This window comes from Myotis brandtii, unplaced genomic scaffold, assembly GCF_000412655.1.
Source record: "Myotis brandtii unplaced genomic scaffold, ASM41265v1 scaffold151, whole genome shotgun sequence".
NCBI classification, from domain to species: domain Eukaryota; kingdom Metazoa; phylum Chordata; class Mammalia; order Chiroptera; family Vespertilionidae; genus Myotis; species Myotis brandtii.
This window is the reverse complement of record NW_005355461.1, coordinates 1,650,369-1,667,664: the sequence shown is the minus strand read 5'-3', so window position 1 is coordinate 1,667,664 and position 17,296 is coordinate 1,650,369. Positions and strand designations below refer to the sequence as shown.

The window sequence follows — 17,296 nt, the reverse complement described above, 5'->3', positions numbered from 1 at the left end:
CCTGTCAGACACAGAGCCGCAGGGCAATCAGGGGATTGGGGAGCTCCCCCCTATCAGGCACAGAGGAGGGCTGATCAGGGGGTTGGGGTGCCTTCCCCTGTCACGAACAGAGTAGGGCGGATAGGGAGGTTGTGGCCCCGCCCCCTGTCACACACAGAGCCGCAGGGTGATCAGGGGGTTTGGGCGCTGCCCCCTGTCATGCTGATCCCGGTGCCGGGAGCCTCGCTGCTCCGCTGATCCCGGTGCTGGGAGGCCTATTACCCTTTTACTATATAGGATAGAGGCCTGGTGCATGGGTAGGGGCTGGCTGGTTTGCCCTGAAGGGTGTCCTGGATCAGGGTGGGGGTCCCCACTGGGGTGCCTGGCCAGTCTGGGTGAGGGGCTGAGGGCTGTTTTCCGGCTGGCGAGTGACTAAAGCTTCCAACCGCTCCGTGTTTTCTTCTCTCTCTCTTTTTTTTTTTTATTCTGGGCCAGCTTTAGCTCTGAGGCCTCGCTGCTGAAAACATCGATACAATGTTGCGGTCCGAGCCCGGCTGAATGGAAGCCCTTTTCTGGGGTTTTGTTTAGCTTCTTATTTGCAACATAGTATATAGTTGCTTAGAGTTGCAGATGAGAGGCCGGCAAGTGTGGCGGGGAACGTTGGAGTCTGCAGCAAGCAAGCCTCGTGCTCGCTTCAGTGCCTGGCTGCCGGCCGCCATCTTGGCTGACAGTTAATTTGCATATACTCACTGATTAGCCAATGAAAAGGGTAGCGGTCGTACGCTAATTACCATGTTTCTCTTTTATTAGTGTAGATAATAAAGAGGTAATATGCAAATTGACCATCACACCCTTGCACAAGATGGCCACGCCCATGTGGCCACAAGATGGCCAGCAAGGAAGGGCAGTTGGGGGCTATTGGGCTGGGAGGGGAGCAATTAGGCATCAATCAGGTTGTCAGGGAAGTGGTTAGGGGGCGATCAGGCTGGCAGGCAGAAGTGGTTAGGGGCAATCAGGCAGGTGAATGGTTAGGAGGCAGCAGTCCCTGATTATGAGAGAGATGTCCAACTGCTGGTTTAGGATCCCACAGGGATCGGGCCTAAACCGGCAGTCAGACATCCCCCAAGGGGTCCCAGATTGGAGAGTGCAGGCTGGGCTGCGGGACACCCCTCCATGCACGAATTTTGTGCACTGGGCCTCTAGTTTTAAATAATTCAGTTAATAAACCAAAAAGACCTAGCCATACATTACTTTAAAAAAAAAAAGAAAGAAAAAGAAATAGAAAAAACCTATTCAGTGTTAAGGTTGCAACAATGCAACTTTAAAGGGATCTTATATTGGTTGTAATTTTTCCTTGCCTTAGTTGTTTTTTCTTTAGGTCTACCTCAAAACAAATAGCAATGGTTCCTTGATATCACAAAGGAAAATTATGATATATTAAATTTGTTTGTTACAAATCCTCAAAGGAACTATTCAAAATCAAGCTAATGACCATATGCATTTTATTAAAATGAGGATAATCTGAAAGCCTTATGAAATCTTACATAGAAACAGCAAATGTCCCCGAGGGCACACCTAGAGACATGTCCCTTAGCATAATATTATCATTCTGAAGCTCAAGTTCTGATGAAAAGGACCCAATTACAAAATTTCTTGCTTTAGAGCAAGTCAGTGTGCCCCCACAAAAGAAATTATAATACAGTGAATCATCACATGACAGTTTAAATCAATCACTGAATTTTACAATAATATATTCAAAACAGAGCATGTAGTGAACTAGATTTGAGTTTAGGGGCTATATCATAATTGGTGAACCATGCAGCTTTCACCAGCCCAAACTTCAGTGGCTGCTCTGTAAAAGTGAGTCAAATAAACAGAGGGATAATTCAACTTAAAAAAGAAAAGTTATTTGTGATTTAAGAAAACTGACTCTAACTTCATATGTAAACAAATCCATGTCTTGTAAAGTGTTTTGTCTTTCTGATCTGGCATACATCCACTGGTATTTGTAACTATATATACCTTTTTTAATGTACAATGTACATATGTCAGAACTATTAACTGTAATTAGAAAAGCCATGTCTCTTATAGAATTAAAGGGAAATTTTAAGTTCATTACAAAAATCTTGTGGAAATTTCATCCATTTGGGTGCACTTTTTTTTCTTTCTGTATAAATCATTTAAATATTGAATGTCATGGTAAAGCTGTCCACTTGGTATTTCATAAAGTGAACATTCTAACAATCAAATCATGACTTAACTATAGGATGAAGTAAAAAGATTATTTTAAGGTTACTCTGCTAGTCTAGTAATATGTGACTTTGAAAGTAATTTTTAAAGTAATTCTTTTCTTCTCTGCATTTTATTAACATTATTTAGATGCAATGACCTTTTAAATCTTATAATACTGACAAACTTTAAAAGTTTGTCTCTAACTTGTAGAGTTAGAAAATAACGAGCAAGCTTAGGTAACAGCCGAATCACTGATTTTAACAGTGAAGTTTTTAAAAAGTTTTCCTTTTAAAATTAACTTCTAAGTATGTCACAAGTGTGGCTCAGTGGTTGAGCATCGACCTATGAACCAGGAGGTCATGGTCTGATTCTGACTGTACATGCCAGGGTTGTGGGTTCGATCCCCAGTGGGAGACGTGAATGAGGCAGTTGACCAATGACTCTCTCTTATCATTTATGTTTCTATCTCCCTCTCTTTTCCTCTATGAAATCAATAAAATTATATTATATATAAAAGAATGTTACAAGTATAGGGTGTCCCCCCCAAAATGTATACATACACTTTGAATAATTAAAAAGGCCAGTGTTTATTAAAATACATTTCATTTTCAAAATTGAGCTATTAGCTGTTAAAGTGTATATACATTTTTTTGGACACCCTATATACAAATTTTAAAGTCATGGATTTTGCTAGAATTTTATTTGGAATACTGACTTACATTAGAAAAGATAGAACTTGTAGATAATCAAGTTTACTGTAAAAATTTTGTTTTAAAGTGTAAGTATAAAATGTCAAGGAGTCTCCTGAAAATATAAAGAATTTCAACAGTATAAACACATGATTATAAAATGTCTACTGTAACGTAAATTATATATTATTTATGTATGAAAAAGAATAAACTAAAATATAAATAAAATATTAGTAGTTCAACTTAGTTTTTAGATCCACCAATATGCTTTCAAAAACGGAAACATTTTAAATAAAAAGACTTAAGAAGGTTAAAAGTAAAGTGGTAAAGAAATACATTAGCATGTAAACAGAACCATGTAAACATAATCCGAAAGAAAGCTGGAATAGCTATATTCATTTTGAACAAAGTGGACTTAAGAACAAGAAAGATTATCAAGGATAAAGAGAGACATTACATAATAAAGGGATCAATCTCTGAGAAGGCATAAACATGTATGTGCCTAGCAACAGAGCTTCAAAATACATAAGGCAAAAACCGATAGATCTAAAAGGAGAAACTAACAAATTCATAATTAAAACTGGAAATCAACAACCTTCTCAATAATTCATAGAATAGGTATGTAGAAAATCAGTTAAGGACAAAGATAAGTCCAATATCAAACAACTTGACCTAAATGACATTCACAGAACACTTCATCCAACAACAGCAGTGTTGTTCTATATATTCACTTAAGACTTTTCAATAGTTTGGTTTAAGTATATAGTAGGATTAAGAGGTAAGCGAAATAGTCCAGTCAGAGAAAGATAAATATTACATGATCTCACTCATTTATGGAACATAATGAACATCATAAACTGATTAACAAAAACAGATCCAGAGACAGAGAAGCATCGATCTGACTGCCAAACCTCAGGGGAAGGTAGGGGAGAGTGGGGGTAAGGGAGAGAGATCAACCAAAGGACTTGTATGCATGCATTTAAGCCTAACCAATGGACACAGACAACAGGGCAGTGAGGGCATGAGTGGGCGGTTGGGGCAATGGAAGGATAAGGACACATATGTAATACCTTAATCAATAAAGAAAAAAGAAAATAAAAAAAGAGATAACATTTTTTTAATTATGGAAAAATACGTAAAATTTGCAATCTTAACCATTTAAGTGTACAGTTCAGTGGTGTTATGTATATTCCCATTGTTGTGAAACAGATTTTTTTAAACTTGCAAACTGAAACTCTATATCCAATAAATGACAATTCCTTGCTCCAGGTAACCACCATTTTTCCTTTCATTTTCTATGAATTTGACTACAAATTATCTACGTGGAACTATATAGTACTTGTCTTTTTGTAGCTGGCTTATTTCACTTTCCATAATATCTTCCAGATTCACCCAGGTTGTAGCATGTGACAGGTTTCCTCCGTCTGTTTTTTTTTAACCCTCACCTGAGGATATGCATTGTGTGTGTGTGTGTGTGTGTGTGTGTGTGTGTGTGTGTGAGAGAGAGAGAGAGAGAGAGAGAGAGAGAGAGAGAGACATCGATGTGAGGAACATTGATTGGCTGCCTCCTGTACACACCTGATCAGATATCTAACCCACAACCCAGGCATGTGCCGAGTAGGAATCAAACCCACAACCTTTTGGTGTACAGGACAATGCTCCAATCCAACTGAGCCACCTTTTGTTTATCACCCATCTATCAATGGACAGTTTGGGTTGTTTCCACCTCTTGACTATTATGAAAAGTGCTATCGGTGTGCAAAAATCTCTTTGAAACATTACTCTCAATTCTTTTGGATAAATACACGGAAATAGGATTGTTAGATCACATGGTAGTTCTATTTTTAATTGTTTGAGGAACCACCATACTATTTTCTATATTGGCTGTAACATTTTACACTCGTACTAGCAGTACACAGGGTGCCATTTGTCCACATTATTTTAGTTTTTTGTTTTTTTTTAAAATATAGTTGCCATCCTAATGGGTGTAGGGCGACATCTCTTTTTGGTTTTGAATTTTCTTTGATGACTAATAATGTCAAGGATCTTTTCATATGCTTATTGGATATTTGTATGAGATAACATCTTTTGATTTTGCTTAAGAGCTTTGTCTGAACTTGTCATTGAATGACTGTTTGATCTCAAAGGGATCTACATCTGCAAAATTAGGCATTTAAAATCTAGGGCAGTTTCTCTTGTCAGCAAATCTGTAACACACTTATAATTTACTGAAACATATTCCATTACCATTAACTCTTCAAAAGGAAAAACAGTATCTTTGATAACGGGGGGTATAGTTAACATAAATAGGAGTATAATATTACCCCCTAATGTTAAGTAAAGCCTACGGGTTGATGGTGTTGTTGCATTCTTCTGTATCCTTGTTGATTTTGTTTAGTTGTTCTATCAAATTGTTGAGAGAGGGGAATTAAATTCTCCAGTTATATTTTTGGATTTTTCACTTTCTCCTTTTAGATCAGGGATGAGGAATGTCCGGCGTATAGGCTGTGTAAGGCCCGTGAAATCATTTGGTCTGGCCCTGCCAAGTCATTAGGGATGAGTTAATTAAATGTTTGACCAAATATAGGAGGTTAATTTTAACTTGGTAATTTTGTATGGCCCTTGAATGATGTTATAAATATCTAAATGGCCATTGGCAGAAAAAAGTTCCTCACCAGTTTTAGATCTATCAGTTTTTGCTGCACATATTTTGTAGCTCTGTTTTATGGCACATACCCTATAAGTACAGCTAGGTCTTCTTGATGGATTCACTCATTTATCACTATATAATGTCCCGCTCTATCCCTGGTAATTAATTGTCTTTGCTCGGAAGTTTACTTTATCTGATATTAACAGAGTAACTCCTACTCTCTATTAATATTTGCATGCTCTATCTTCTTCCATCCTTTTCATATATATATGTAATTATTTTTGAAGTGAGTTTTTTTGTAGATAAGACACACTTGGCCTGTGTTGTTTATTCCACCTACAAAGTTTCACATGTGTTCATAATTGTTCATTAAAAATTATATGATGGCCCTAACCGGTTTGGCTCAGTGGATAGAGTGTCGGCCTGTGGACTCAAGGGTCCCAGGTTCAGTTCCGGTCAGGGGCATATACCTTGGTTGCGGGCACATCCCCAGTAGGGGGTATGCAGGAGGCAGCTGATGGATATTTCTCTCTAATCGATGTTTCTAACTCTCTCTCCCTCTCCCTTCCTCTCTGTAAAAAACCAATAAAATATATTTTAAAAAAAATTATATGATGGGTACTTTAAAATATTTGTCCAAAAATTCTAATATCTGTGTAATCTTGGTGTTGACTATCTATTGGCTGTTCGTTCTCATTCAGTTTGAAATCTTTCTGGTTCTGGGTGAGACAAGTAATTTTAAAATCTGGACATTTGAGAGCATTGTAAGACTCTGGATTTCATTTAATTCTTGTGTTTTAGCAGGCTTTCCCTGGCACCACACTTGTGTTTGAAATGGGCACCAACTCATGACTCCCAGGTAGGGTGGAGGTTTAGGTTCTCCACTAGGCACCATTAACGTGGAGGGGCTCCATGTTACTGTTGGATGGGGATGGAAGGCTTCCCACTAGGCTTCCACTGGTACTACCTCCAGTGGATGGGGATGAGTACCTCATTATCCCCCATGGACTAGGGTAAAGTCCGGATGTATACTGGACCCTAATTAGCTTAGGGTAACTGTGACCTCAAAGTTATTCTTAGCCTTTATCTGCCTTGACCTCTATTGATACCACTAAATGTGTCCAGCTTTACAGCATTTACCTCCCTTTAATTTTATGACCTCACTCTCTCTGGATTTTTCTTCTTAACCTCTCAAATACCTTCAGAATTTATTCATGGGAGCCTCTGTCTTCCCTGTCTATCTAACTCTACTATCCAGGTTCTGTCCTTATAGCCTTTTCTCATTTTTTTTATCCCTACCTAAACAATTTGATCAATTTTCTTTTCTATTTATTTATTTAAAATATATTTTTATTGATTTTAGAGAGGAAGGGAGAGGGAGAGATAGAAACATCAATTATGAGAGAGAATCACTGATCGGCTGCCTCCTGCATGCCCCCTATTGGGGAATGAGCCCTCAACCCAGGCAAGTGTCCTTGACCGGAATCAAACCTGGACCCTTCAGTTCACATGCCAACGCTCTATCCACTGAGCCAAACCAGCCAGGGCTTGATCAATTTTCATAATTAAACTACTACTTGTAAAGTAAAGCCTCCTAACCACATGTCCAGCCAGAACTCAAATGACATCCAGAACCATATATTCAACGGTTTATTGGCACTCTCCCTTTTGCTGTATCAGACATCTAGAAGGGATATCTCCCCCTCCTCTACCCAAACCTATTCTGCTTCTGCATTCACTGCTTCAATTAGTGGCAAAATCATTTAGCAGGTCTCTGTAGTCAGAAAACTAGGAGTTATTTGGCACCATTTTTATCCTTCTTAATACCCATTCAATCAGGCTTGGAGTCCTGCTAAACAACTCTACCTCTTAAAAACATTTTATTATTTCCTTTTCCCTCAAACAAAAATGACCTAATTAGGCTTCTTAGATCACTTTAATTAAATTTCTTTAAATCATTTCTCATCTAGAATTCCATAATAAAAATGCTTATCAAAATGATATTAAGGAAATACACTTATGATATGACTTCTCTCATCAATACTTATCACTCGTTATAACAATGTTTTCTTTCCCCAAACAGTGGACTGCAACTATTAGTAGGCTATAAAATCATTCAGCAGCTTTTAATAATCAGATTTCTAAAAATTGTTTTATGAGATACATTTGAATAAACTAGAAAGTATTGTAAAGCTCTAAGCACACTGGTATTTAAGTTGTTTTGTTTCATATACACACCATTTTATATCACAAACCAGTAAACACATACAAATTTATACATGTATAAACACACTGCACATACATGTATATGCATGTGTATACTGGGTCATGATGTAAGCTCTTCCAGGGAAGCTCCTTGGTCCCTCATATTTCCCAATCTCTAAAGAGAATGAAACATTCTTTTTTCTACTTTGTCTTCTATTATTGCTTCAATCCCATATTTGTGTTCCCTACAAGAATAAACTTCTAACACAAGTTCTTGGTACATAAGCTGGCACTTGAACATTTACTGAAGGAAATGAGTGAGATCATACGTTTGTGCTTGCTCAAAAAATTAATACCTACCCTAGGGTAGTAACAATTTTTAAAGGCTTAAAACACTGAAAAAATAACAACATAATAAGCTGTCATTTAAAAACACTTTGCATGTGCCAGGGACTTTTCCTAGTGCTTAACATGTATTATCTTATTTAATCCTTACAACCTTTTTAGATATAATTTTTAAAATGAGGAACCACAGGTAGAGACATTAAATAACTTCCCACACTAAATGGCAATGATGGCATTCAAAACAAAAAACGTTTTGACTCAGAAAACAAAGATACACATTATAGAATGCTAAAGAGTTGCTAAAAGGTTAGCAGAAAGTTAACTTACTTCAAATAAAAGTCTATAATAACATCATTTAAAAATTCTCCTTCACTTAGACAGTGCAGGTCCTCATTAGTAACAGAGATGCCTCCCTTAGCTGGAGGTGGTGGATATACTATCAACCTGTAACAAAAATTTTTAAAAAAGCAGATTATCAAATATTTGTGTGTGTATATATGTAACCGAAAAGCAATAAAACAGAGAAGAAATTTAAGGGTGTTGCAAATGTGAAGGAATTCTCTCACTTTTCTACAGGACCCATAAAGATGGTGTGACCCTCTCCAGGTTCTTCGTCATCATCAAAAAACTGAAATTGTTTGCTTCTAAGTTGTATTCTAGATTCCAGGGGCACCTGGAAAAGGAAATTAAATAATCAATTCAAAGTCAACTGGGAAATTTTTCAATAAAAAGAGCAAGCACAAGGCAAGAATGTTTTTTAATTAAAAAGGATTAAAAATATGAATCTAAAAAGTATGCATGATTTTTTAAAAAGAAACAGGAAAAAACAAGGGTCCACTTATTTATTTATAATTTCTGGTACACTGATACTCTTGAATTTTTGAAAAAATGCTCTCTGGTATCTTGTCTGAAATCTCTATGTCCATATTAAATTAGGTTATGTTAGTAAAATCCAAAGAACAGATATAGTATTTTTTTCTTCTGGCAGGGAAGACAAGGCAATCCATAGGATATGGAGCAGAGGCTGAGGGAGCTTCAGTTCTCCAGAGTTAAGGAGTTAAAGGAAGAGTCTTCCACTGAAATTTGAGCCCATCCCAGCTACCTCATGGCTCTAGCTGCTCTTTTTTCCTTTAGAATTATCTCCTGCAGACAATTTTTCAAAAGAAGGAGAATGATTCCCCTTTCTTATTCTGCTCTTTTCCTCAACTTCTCTGGTGAGGCCCTGCCAACTTCACTAAGATTGTGCCTTGGATAGCCCTATCTCCAAGTGTGTAGCCAGGGAGAAAGATTTTTGTGTTCCCAATAAATTAAGTCAGTAAAATTCAGCTGCTGTGATAAGGGACAAATTTTGAGTATTTAAGTTATATTTGTATGATTCAGGTGGCTTCAGAGTTACCTACTATATTAGTTATTCTAGAACTGGATGCATATGATGGTAGGTATTCTTCATTTCCCAAGTTTTCAACCATGTATGTACATGTTACATATAAGCCCTACATCAGGGACCAAAACTCCTTTATTTTTATTGAAGCCTATGGCATCACTGGAAACCAGCAGGGCAATAACAGACTGGAATATAGCAGTAATGTATATGTATGTTGAAAGAGGGAAAAAAAAAGAGAGAAAAAGGAGATGAAAAGTAAAGAAAAGAAGAATAGAGTATGGAGCCCAGCCTGAGTGGCTCAGTGGTTGAGCACTGACCCATGCATTGAGAGGTCACCAGTTTGATTATCAGTCAGGGCAATTGCCTAAGTTGCAGGCGCAATCCCCAATGGGGAATGTGCAGGAGGCAGTCAAAATATACTTCTCTCTCTCCCTTCCTCTCTCACTAAAATCAATAAAAATATATTAAAAAAAAGAAAAAAAAGAATAGAGTATGGAAAGGAACTAAAAATGCTTCTAAGACCTGTACCAAGCACTATTTTTGTCACAAAGTCACCTATTCACCATTATATTTTGACACAACATAGTTTACAAATTGCATATAAAAGCAAATAATTCTGAGATGGAATTTAAAAAAATCTAACTCTGAAATGAATAGTATCATAATAAAATGTATTTCCCTTTAAAGCTATATGTTATTTAAGATTATATTTTTAAAATTAAAAAGCATAATTACATTTTTAATTTTGTTTTCTTTTTGCACACAACTTCCTTTGATCCTTTCTTCATAGGTTTTTGTACAGGCAACAAGTCTGCTATTGGCTTCTTCAAAGGGAATTTTCGCAAAAAAATTGGATACATTATTCTTTATACCAATTTCAGTAACGATACTTTCAAATACCGTATTTGCTTGAGGATCAAGGGCATTTTGAAAAATTAAAATTATATACTGTTCTTCCAAATCTGAAAAGAAATCAATATAACTATAAGTCTAAAAGAAAAAAATAAGTATATAGGAAGTTATTAGAAAAAGAGTAACAACTAGTTATTCCAAGAACATCACCAGAAATCCCTGTATCAATGTTCAAAACAATATTTGGCAGAGTATATAAAATAAATATAAAATAAAGACCAGTGACAATGTTACCTGACAATGTCACCTAAATTATTAAGAGAAAGGAATCAGAACACATTACTCTAGCAGTAGCTCAAGAACAAATCTATTCGTGGGTATAACTGATTTACTTCATCTAATAGGATCAAAATATATTTATAGTTTTACATATGTATAAATTAAAAATTTTATCAAACACAAATAAAATTTCCAAGTGAGCTAGAGAATTTAGCTGTAAAGACTGCTATTCACTAATGTGCAAACTCTTAAGCTGAAGCAGCAATTACTGCTGAAAAATATTTATTTTACAAATATTCATGCTATGCCATAAATATCAGAACCATATCATTTATTATAGAGATTGAAGATACATTCTACGAACTTGCAAACTTCTAATTCAGGGTAAGTTTCAAGGATTCCAGATTTATATGGTTGTACTTAGTACCTATCAGTGCATTTTAAAAAGTTCATTTTATCTAAGGACTATGCTGTACACCTGAAACCAATACAAAATAATATTGAAAGCAAATTGTAATTGAAAATTTTTTTAAAAATCATTTTACTCATATAATACAAGGTCAAAGAGTGCAGACCTTTGGAGTTTTAAGCATTTTGAAAACTTTATCAATGAGCAAACCTGTGTTTTATCATTAGAACTTCCACTTCATGTGGGCTTTTCCTCATCTATAAAAGGGGAAAGTAATATCTATCCTACAAGGTTCTTATAATAAATATAATAAATATAATACTATATAATAAAAGCATAGTATGCAAATTGTCCCCTCAACCGGGAGTTCATCCAGGAGTTCAACCAGGTGATGGGGCAGGCGGCCAGTGGAAGGGAGGGAGTACCTGGCTGGCAGCCGCTAGGAACCCTACCAGTGCACGAATTTCTGCACTGGGCCTCTAGTCCTATCTAATAAAAGACAAAAAGGGTAATTGACCATACCTTCGCTACACTTCCCATTGGCTAATCAGGGTGATATGCAAATTAACCGCCAACAAAGATGGCAGTTAATTTGCATACATAGGCTCCAAGCGGTGGAGCGAAGCCAAATGGCCCCGAAGCCCGCTGAGCAGCGAGGCCTCACGGCCCTGGGATCGGCGGAGCCGCGAGGCCTGACGGCTGGGGGGCTGGGGGGCGGGGGCGCCTCTGGCCGGAGCCCAGCCAGAGTGAAAGGCCTGGGTCCCGGGTGCCAGAGGAAAACTGGTGCCAGCAGCCAAGGGAAGGGAAGGCCTATTGCACGAATCTCTTCGTGCAACAGGCCTCTAGTATAATATAATATACATGTAAAGGATCTATCAAAGTATATTCACATTCTGCTAGTCAATGGATTATACTTATTATTATAATCCAATCTACATAACTTACTTGTTAACTTATGCATTCTTTTACAATGAGTCCAAACTTTATCATCCATACTCATTTGTATCAGCATGCTCAGCTTTTCATAAACTGGTGGTATTGTCTGAAGAAATACGACTGGTAATTTACGGACATTACACCATTCACATTTAGTTAGATCAGAGGTATTTAAAGTAAAGCCTACTGGATCAGCTTCTGCTTCTGGAGGAAAACAAATGGAAATGGAAAATGAATCAATTCTTAAAACAGCAAATTTATAAATAAAGAAGAGTGTGAGAAAATATAAGTTTAAAGTAAAACACATTTATTATGCTCTGTAAATAGTAACTTCTAGTGGGAAATGAAGAAAAATCCTTATAACTATCTTAAAGAAGCTTCTGCATTATTTTTCCAAAAGCGGGTTCTAATGATGTATACTTACAATTAAACAGATTTTGTGATGTTACAGAACGATATCACACTATTAACACATTGCGGACCAGTAGTTTTATTGCTAGCTTTACCCAGTGCCCAGGTAAGTTTCTACTGAACGAGTACAAAATATGTTTTACATAAATATTAAAGGCATGCTTTAAAATTAAATACCCACTGCATTTTGAAGTCATTTATTACATGTTCTTACAAGTTAATATCTTTTTTAAAGTATGATACTTTGTAAAACACTGTATAATATGAAGCGAGAATTCTCATGATCCGTCCACAATGTGTTAAAATATATCTAATAACTAATCATGTATATTTAATTTAATCTTTCATTCCTGTAAAGTGCTTCAGTGTGAAAAAAGTTTAAGTTAGCATAAAGGCATATTATAGCTTACCTTCCAGCGGTATCTTGATAAAATCTAAACAAAACTAAAAAAATAAAACAAATTAATGCCAATCTAGATTTATGAGGATTTTGCTACAAACAACCTAAATGACAGATTACAGAGGGCAGAAGAAATAAATCATCTACCACGTGCTTAAATATAAAACAAGATAACCTCCCCACTTCCAAATTACCTCTCAGAAAGGTAGGTTTCACCTTTCTGATTCAAATACTGAGAATATTCTTATACTATTGACTTATTTTTTCATAATTTCAAAGAGAAATTGAGAAAATGCTATATAAGACCCTAATATGCAAATCAACACAATGGCAGAACGACCGGCGAAATGACGCGAAATGACCGGTCACTATGACTCACACTGACCACCAGGGAGCAGACGCTCAATGCAGGAGCTGCCCCCTGGTGGTCAGTGCATTCCCACAGGGGGAGCGCCACTCAGCCAGAAGCTGGGCTCATGACTGGCAAGTGCCAACGGCAGTGGCAGGAGCCTCTCCCTGCCTCTGCTGCAGGCAGGGGGTAAGGAGCGAGGGGTCCTGGACTGCTGGCTTATCCCCGATCCCTGGGGATATTGGGCGTAAGCAGCAGGCAGACATCCCCCGAGGGGTGCCGGACTGCGAGAGGGAGCAGGCTGGGCTGAGGGGACACCCCCTTAGTGCATGAATTTTATTCACCGGGCCTCTAGTATTACAATAAATACCTGAATACTCATACCCAGATTCACTAACTTTAGTATCTTCCTACACTTAATCATTCTTTATGTATATACTAGAAGCCTGGTGCTCGAATTTGTGTACAGTTGGGGTCGCTTGGCCTGGCTGGCGATCGGGGCCAATTGGGGCTGCAGGAAGTTGGCTGCGGGATGTTGGCTTGCCAGGGGAAAGGGCTGCAGGATGTTGGCCGGCCATGGGAGGTTGGCTGTGGGAGTGCACTGACCCCCAGGGGACAGCTCCTGCGTTGAGCGGCTGCCCCCTGGTGGTCAATTCACGTCATAGCGACCAGTTGACTGGTTGTTCAGTCGCTTAGGCTTTTATACATATATAGATACATACACATACACACACACACACACAGAGTCATTTCTCTTTTGCTAAACCAGTATAAAGGCAGAAAGGTTCATTATTACAACATCTAAGAAAATCAAAATTAAGTTCATTCAACATACAGTTCATACTCAAATTTCCCCAACTGCTCAAAATTATCCTTTATATTTGCCTTAAATTTCCCCTGATGATTCTGTCAAGGCAATGTTACATTAGTCTCTCTTTTGTTTACTACTGTCTATAACAGAGAGAAACCTCCTTTTGCTTTTTATAAATAGCCTTTGAAAAATCCACGCTAGGTTCTAAAAAATGTACAACACTCTGGACTGCACTACATTGAAGGCACATGATGCCAGCCAGCCCCACTATTGATACAAGCTTAATCACTTGTTGAAGGCAGTGTATCAAGTCTTTCCACTGTAAAATACTTAAAATCTGTTTCTTAGATTAATAATGACACGGCAGATATATATCGTTTCAGTGCAAAACATAAAGGAAGTTATGTACAGAAAGAAAATGTCAAATCATCTTTTAAGATACAATCTGAAGAAATTACAGATCCACTATACCTTATAAAAAATGTTCTTTGGCTAAATCCCATGGTACAAGGAAGATTAATAACAGATTGCAAATTTCCAAATCATAAGCACAACTACTTTTTAGCTGAAATATTTCATTTAGCATTTTAATTAAAAAAAACCTATAGTAACATATTTTATATTATACACACTGCCTTTTATTTTTTAAACTAAATTCAGTTTTTCTTCAGTAGCTCATATACAAATTAATCTGTAACTTTCATGTAAAAAAATTCATTCAAATTTTGATGTTGTTCTTGCTAGATAGCCTTGAGACTATGCAACTTTCAACTAAATGGCTAAATTAACAGCCTTAATTATCATACTAAGGAGTTCTGAATAATGGTGCTCTGAATAATGTAAGGGGAATGCCATAAAACCTATAAGATATTCCTGGAAATTTCTGATATATAAGACATAGTATAACATTTTTATTATCTGACAGTCCCATCAAAGATAATCTGTACCATGAAGGCTTGAAACAAAACAGAAGCTTCGTAAATCCCTGAAAACCCTGCTATATAACAATGCTGCTGGGCAATAATAAATTGTCTATATATAATTTGCTTTAGATCTCTGGAGTATTTAATATCATTCTAGTTTTTAAATAATGAGAAGCTAGAGTTTTTTGATGGAAAAAAGATTGCTCTTTACCCATATGGCTTTTCTTGCATAAGAAATCAGGTCCACATTTCATTTTCTCCTATAAACTTAACCTATAAAGTTTTCCCCCCCTTTTGATCATATTTATTCTAGAATCATAAATCCTAGAAAATAGCTGTTACCATAATTTACATAATAATAAAGCAACCTTTTAACTTTCCTAATACAATGTGTTTTCTTAAAGATATTACTTTATGTATAAAGAAGAATACTACAAGACAGAGTTTAAAAGGTTAGAAATGGATAGCCAGGCACACCAAGTTAAGGAATTATAAAGGCTTACAAAATAGTGCAGTGCTAAAGGAAGATCAATTTACCAACAATGTATAGAGCATATTAGAGAAGAAGAAAAATGATGACTAAGAAAGCTAGTTAAGGAGATTACATTAAATTTTCAAACAGAAAATGCAAATTTGAATTGGATTGGTAGCAGTAAAATAATAAGAAAACACATATGAGAGATAAAAATTAAAGGACTATGGAAAAGTCCTTTGGGTTTTGTGGATACTGAACCAGTGCCTTCTGAGTGGCTATAGTAGTTCAATAATCTATTTCTAGGAGTCTTAGTGCTTTAAGACATTTTTTTGCAGACTCCAAAACTTTTGGATTCTTCTTTCTGTCATATTCTTTAAAATACTGTTTTCATTGAGTTGGCATTAAGAATAAAATAGTAGCCCTAGCTGGATTGGCTCAGTGGATAGAGCATTGGCCTGCAGACTGAAAGGTCCCAGGTTCGATTCCAGTCAAGGGCACATGCCTGGGTTGCAGGCTAGATCCCCAGTAGGGGACGTGCAGGAGGCAGCCGATCAATGATTCTCTCTCATCATTGATGTTTCTCTCTCCCACTCTCCCTTCCTCTTTGAAATCAATAAAAATTTATTTTTTTTAAAAAGTAAGAAGTGGAAAGTTTTTAACTCAGTTAAAATACTAAGTATCTTCCCACAATGAATGTGTCACTACTTTGAACAATGAATTATAAAAAAGTTTTTACTGACTTTTATGGTGAGGATTTATTTATAATTGTTTATATACTATTAAATAAATACAACATCTTAAAATAATTTAATATTCTATCAAGTATTTTAACTCACATATTTTAAAGTATTACTTATTAGCCTTAGCCACAGAATTATGAATCTTATAGTTGGTACAATGAACACAGAAGAATGTACTTACAATTACAGGTTCTACTAATAGCCGAAAGAGTGTCCCTACTCGTATACTTCGACAGTTTAAAATGACACTGCCATAGGAACTTGGGCAGCTTAAAGATACAGGATCAACTAAAGTTTCTTGAGCAATCACCTTGCGACGTTTTAGAGGTGTGTTGATAATAGAATTACCAAACTGAAAAAGAAAAAAATTTTCACTTAATAAAGTACTAAAACAAGGCTTTGAACTAAGTATATATATATATGCAGAAGACCCAATATGAGAAATGTAATTATCAAAACATAAGATTAATTTTACTTCAGTGGTGTCAGATGAAGTAAAAATTTTGATTTTATATAATAATAAACTCTTCAATGTTATATAGCTATACTTTATCTAGTTATTACTTTAAAAGAATAGCACAACAGTGAAAAATGGTATTCTGGGAATAAGACTTCTTGGTTTCAAATCACAGCCACACATCTTTTAATCTGATTTTGTAAACTTAATAACTCCGTAAGTTTTGGTTTCCTAAATTGTAAAATATGAAGAGTATCTACTCAAATGAGCTAAGGCCTATAAACAGCTTAGCACAGTGCTTCATGCACAGTAAAATACTAGATAAGTTAGCTAGTAACAGTAGTAGTGGTTGTAGAACTTGGGGTTAAATCAACAATTCTTTAGCAAACAGGTGATTTAAGGGTATGGCTATTTGCATTAATAAAGGATGCTTCTTTATATATTAAACTTTAACTAGTTGATTTATTAAATAGATATATATATATATTGGATAATCCTCACCTGAGGATATTTTTCCCATTGCTTTTCCAGAGAGTGGAAGGGAGGAAGGGAAGGAGAAAAGGAGGGAGAGAGCAAGAGAGAGAGAAACACTGATGTGAGACACAGCAACTCGTTGCCTCTGGCATGCGCCCTGGGGTGGGGAGCAAATCCACAACCCAGGCATGTACCCTTGACCAGAAATCGAATCCAAGACCTTCAGTGCTCAGGCCAACTCTCTAACCATTGAGTGACACCGGCCAGGGCATAAAATATTTATCCTATATAATAAA

At 36.5% G+C, this 17,296-nt stretch overlaps 1 protein-coding gene across 10 annotated transcripts in view; it reads right to left on the bottom strand.

Annotated features, from left to right (window-relative positions):
• SENP6 (SUMO1/sentrin specific peptidase 6) overlaps positions 1-17,296 on the bottom strand; it is a 111,768-nt gene that overhangs the window by 16,828 nt on the left and 77,644 nt on the right. For 8 of the 10 annotated variants that reach the window (XM_014535792.1, XM_014535787.1, XM_014535794.1 and 5 more), the window contains 7 exons: positions 17,028-17,048; positions 16,251-16,421; positions 12,782-12,815; positions 11,970-12,164; positions 10,220-10,446; positions 8,667-8,773; positions 8,428-8,544 (listed from right to left, as the gene is read on the bottom strand). In XM_014535792.1, the coding sequence (XP_014391278.1) occupies positions 8,428-8,544; positions 8,667-8,773; positions 10,220-10,446; positions 11,970-12,164; positions 12,782-12,815; positions 16,251-16,421; positions 17,028-17,048 (872 nt within the window). The remainder of the gene's footprint in view (positions 1-8,427; positions 8,545-8,666; positions 8,774-10,219; positions 10,447-11,969; positions 12,165-12,781; positions 12,816-16,250; positions 16,422-17,027; positions 17,049-17,296) is intronic. The other 2 variants (XM_014535789.1, XM_014535791.1) reach the window with 1 other exon arrangement.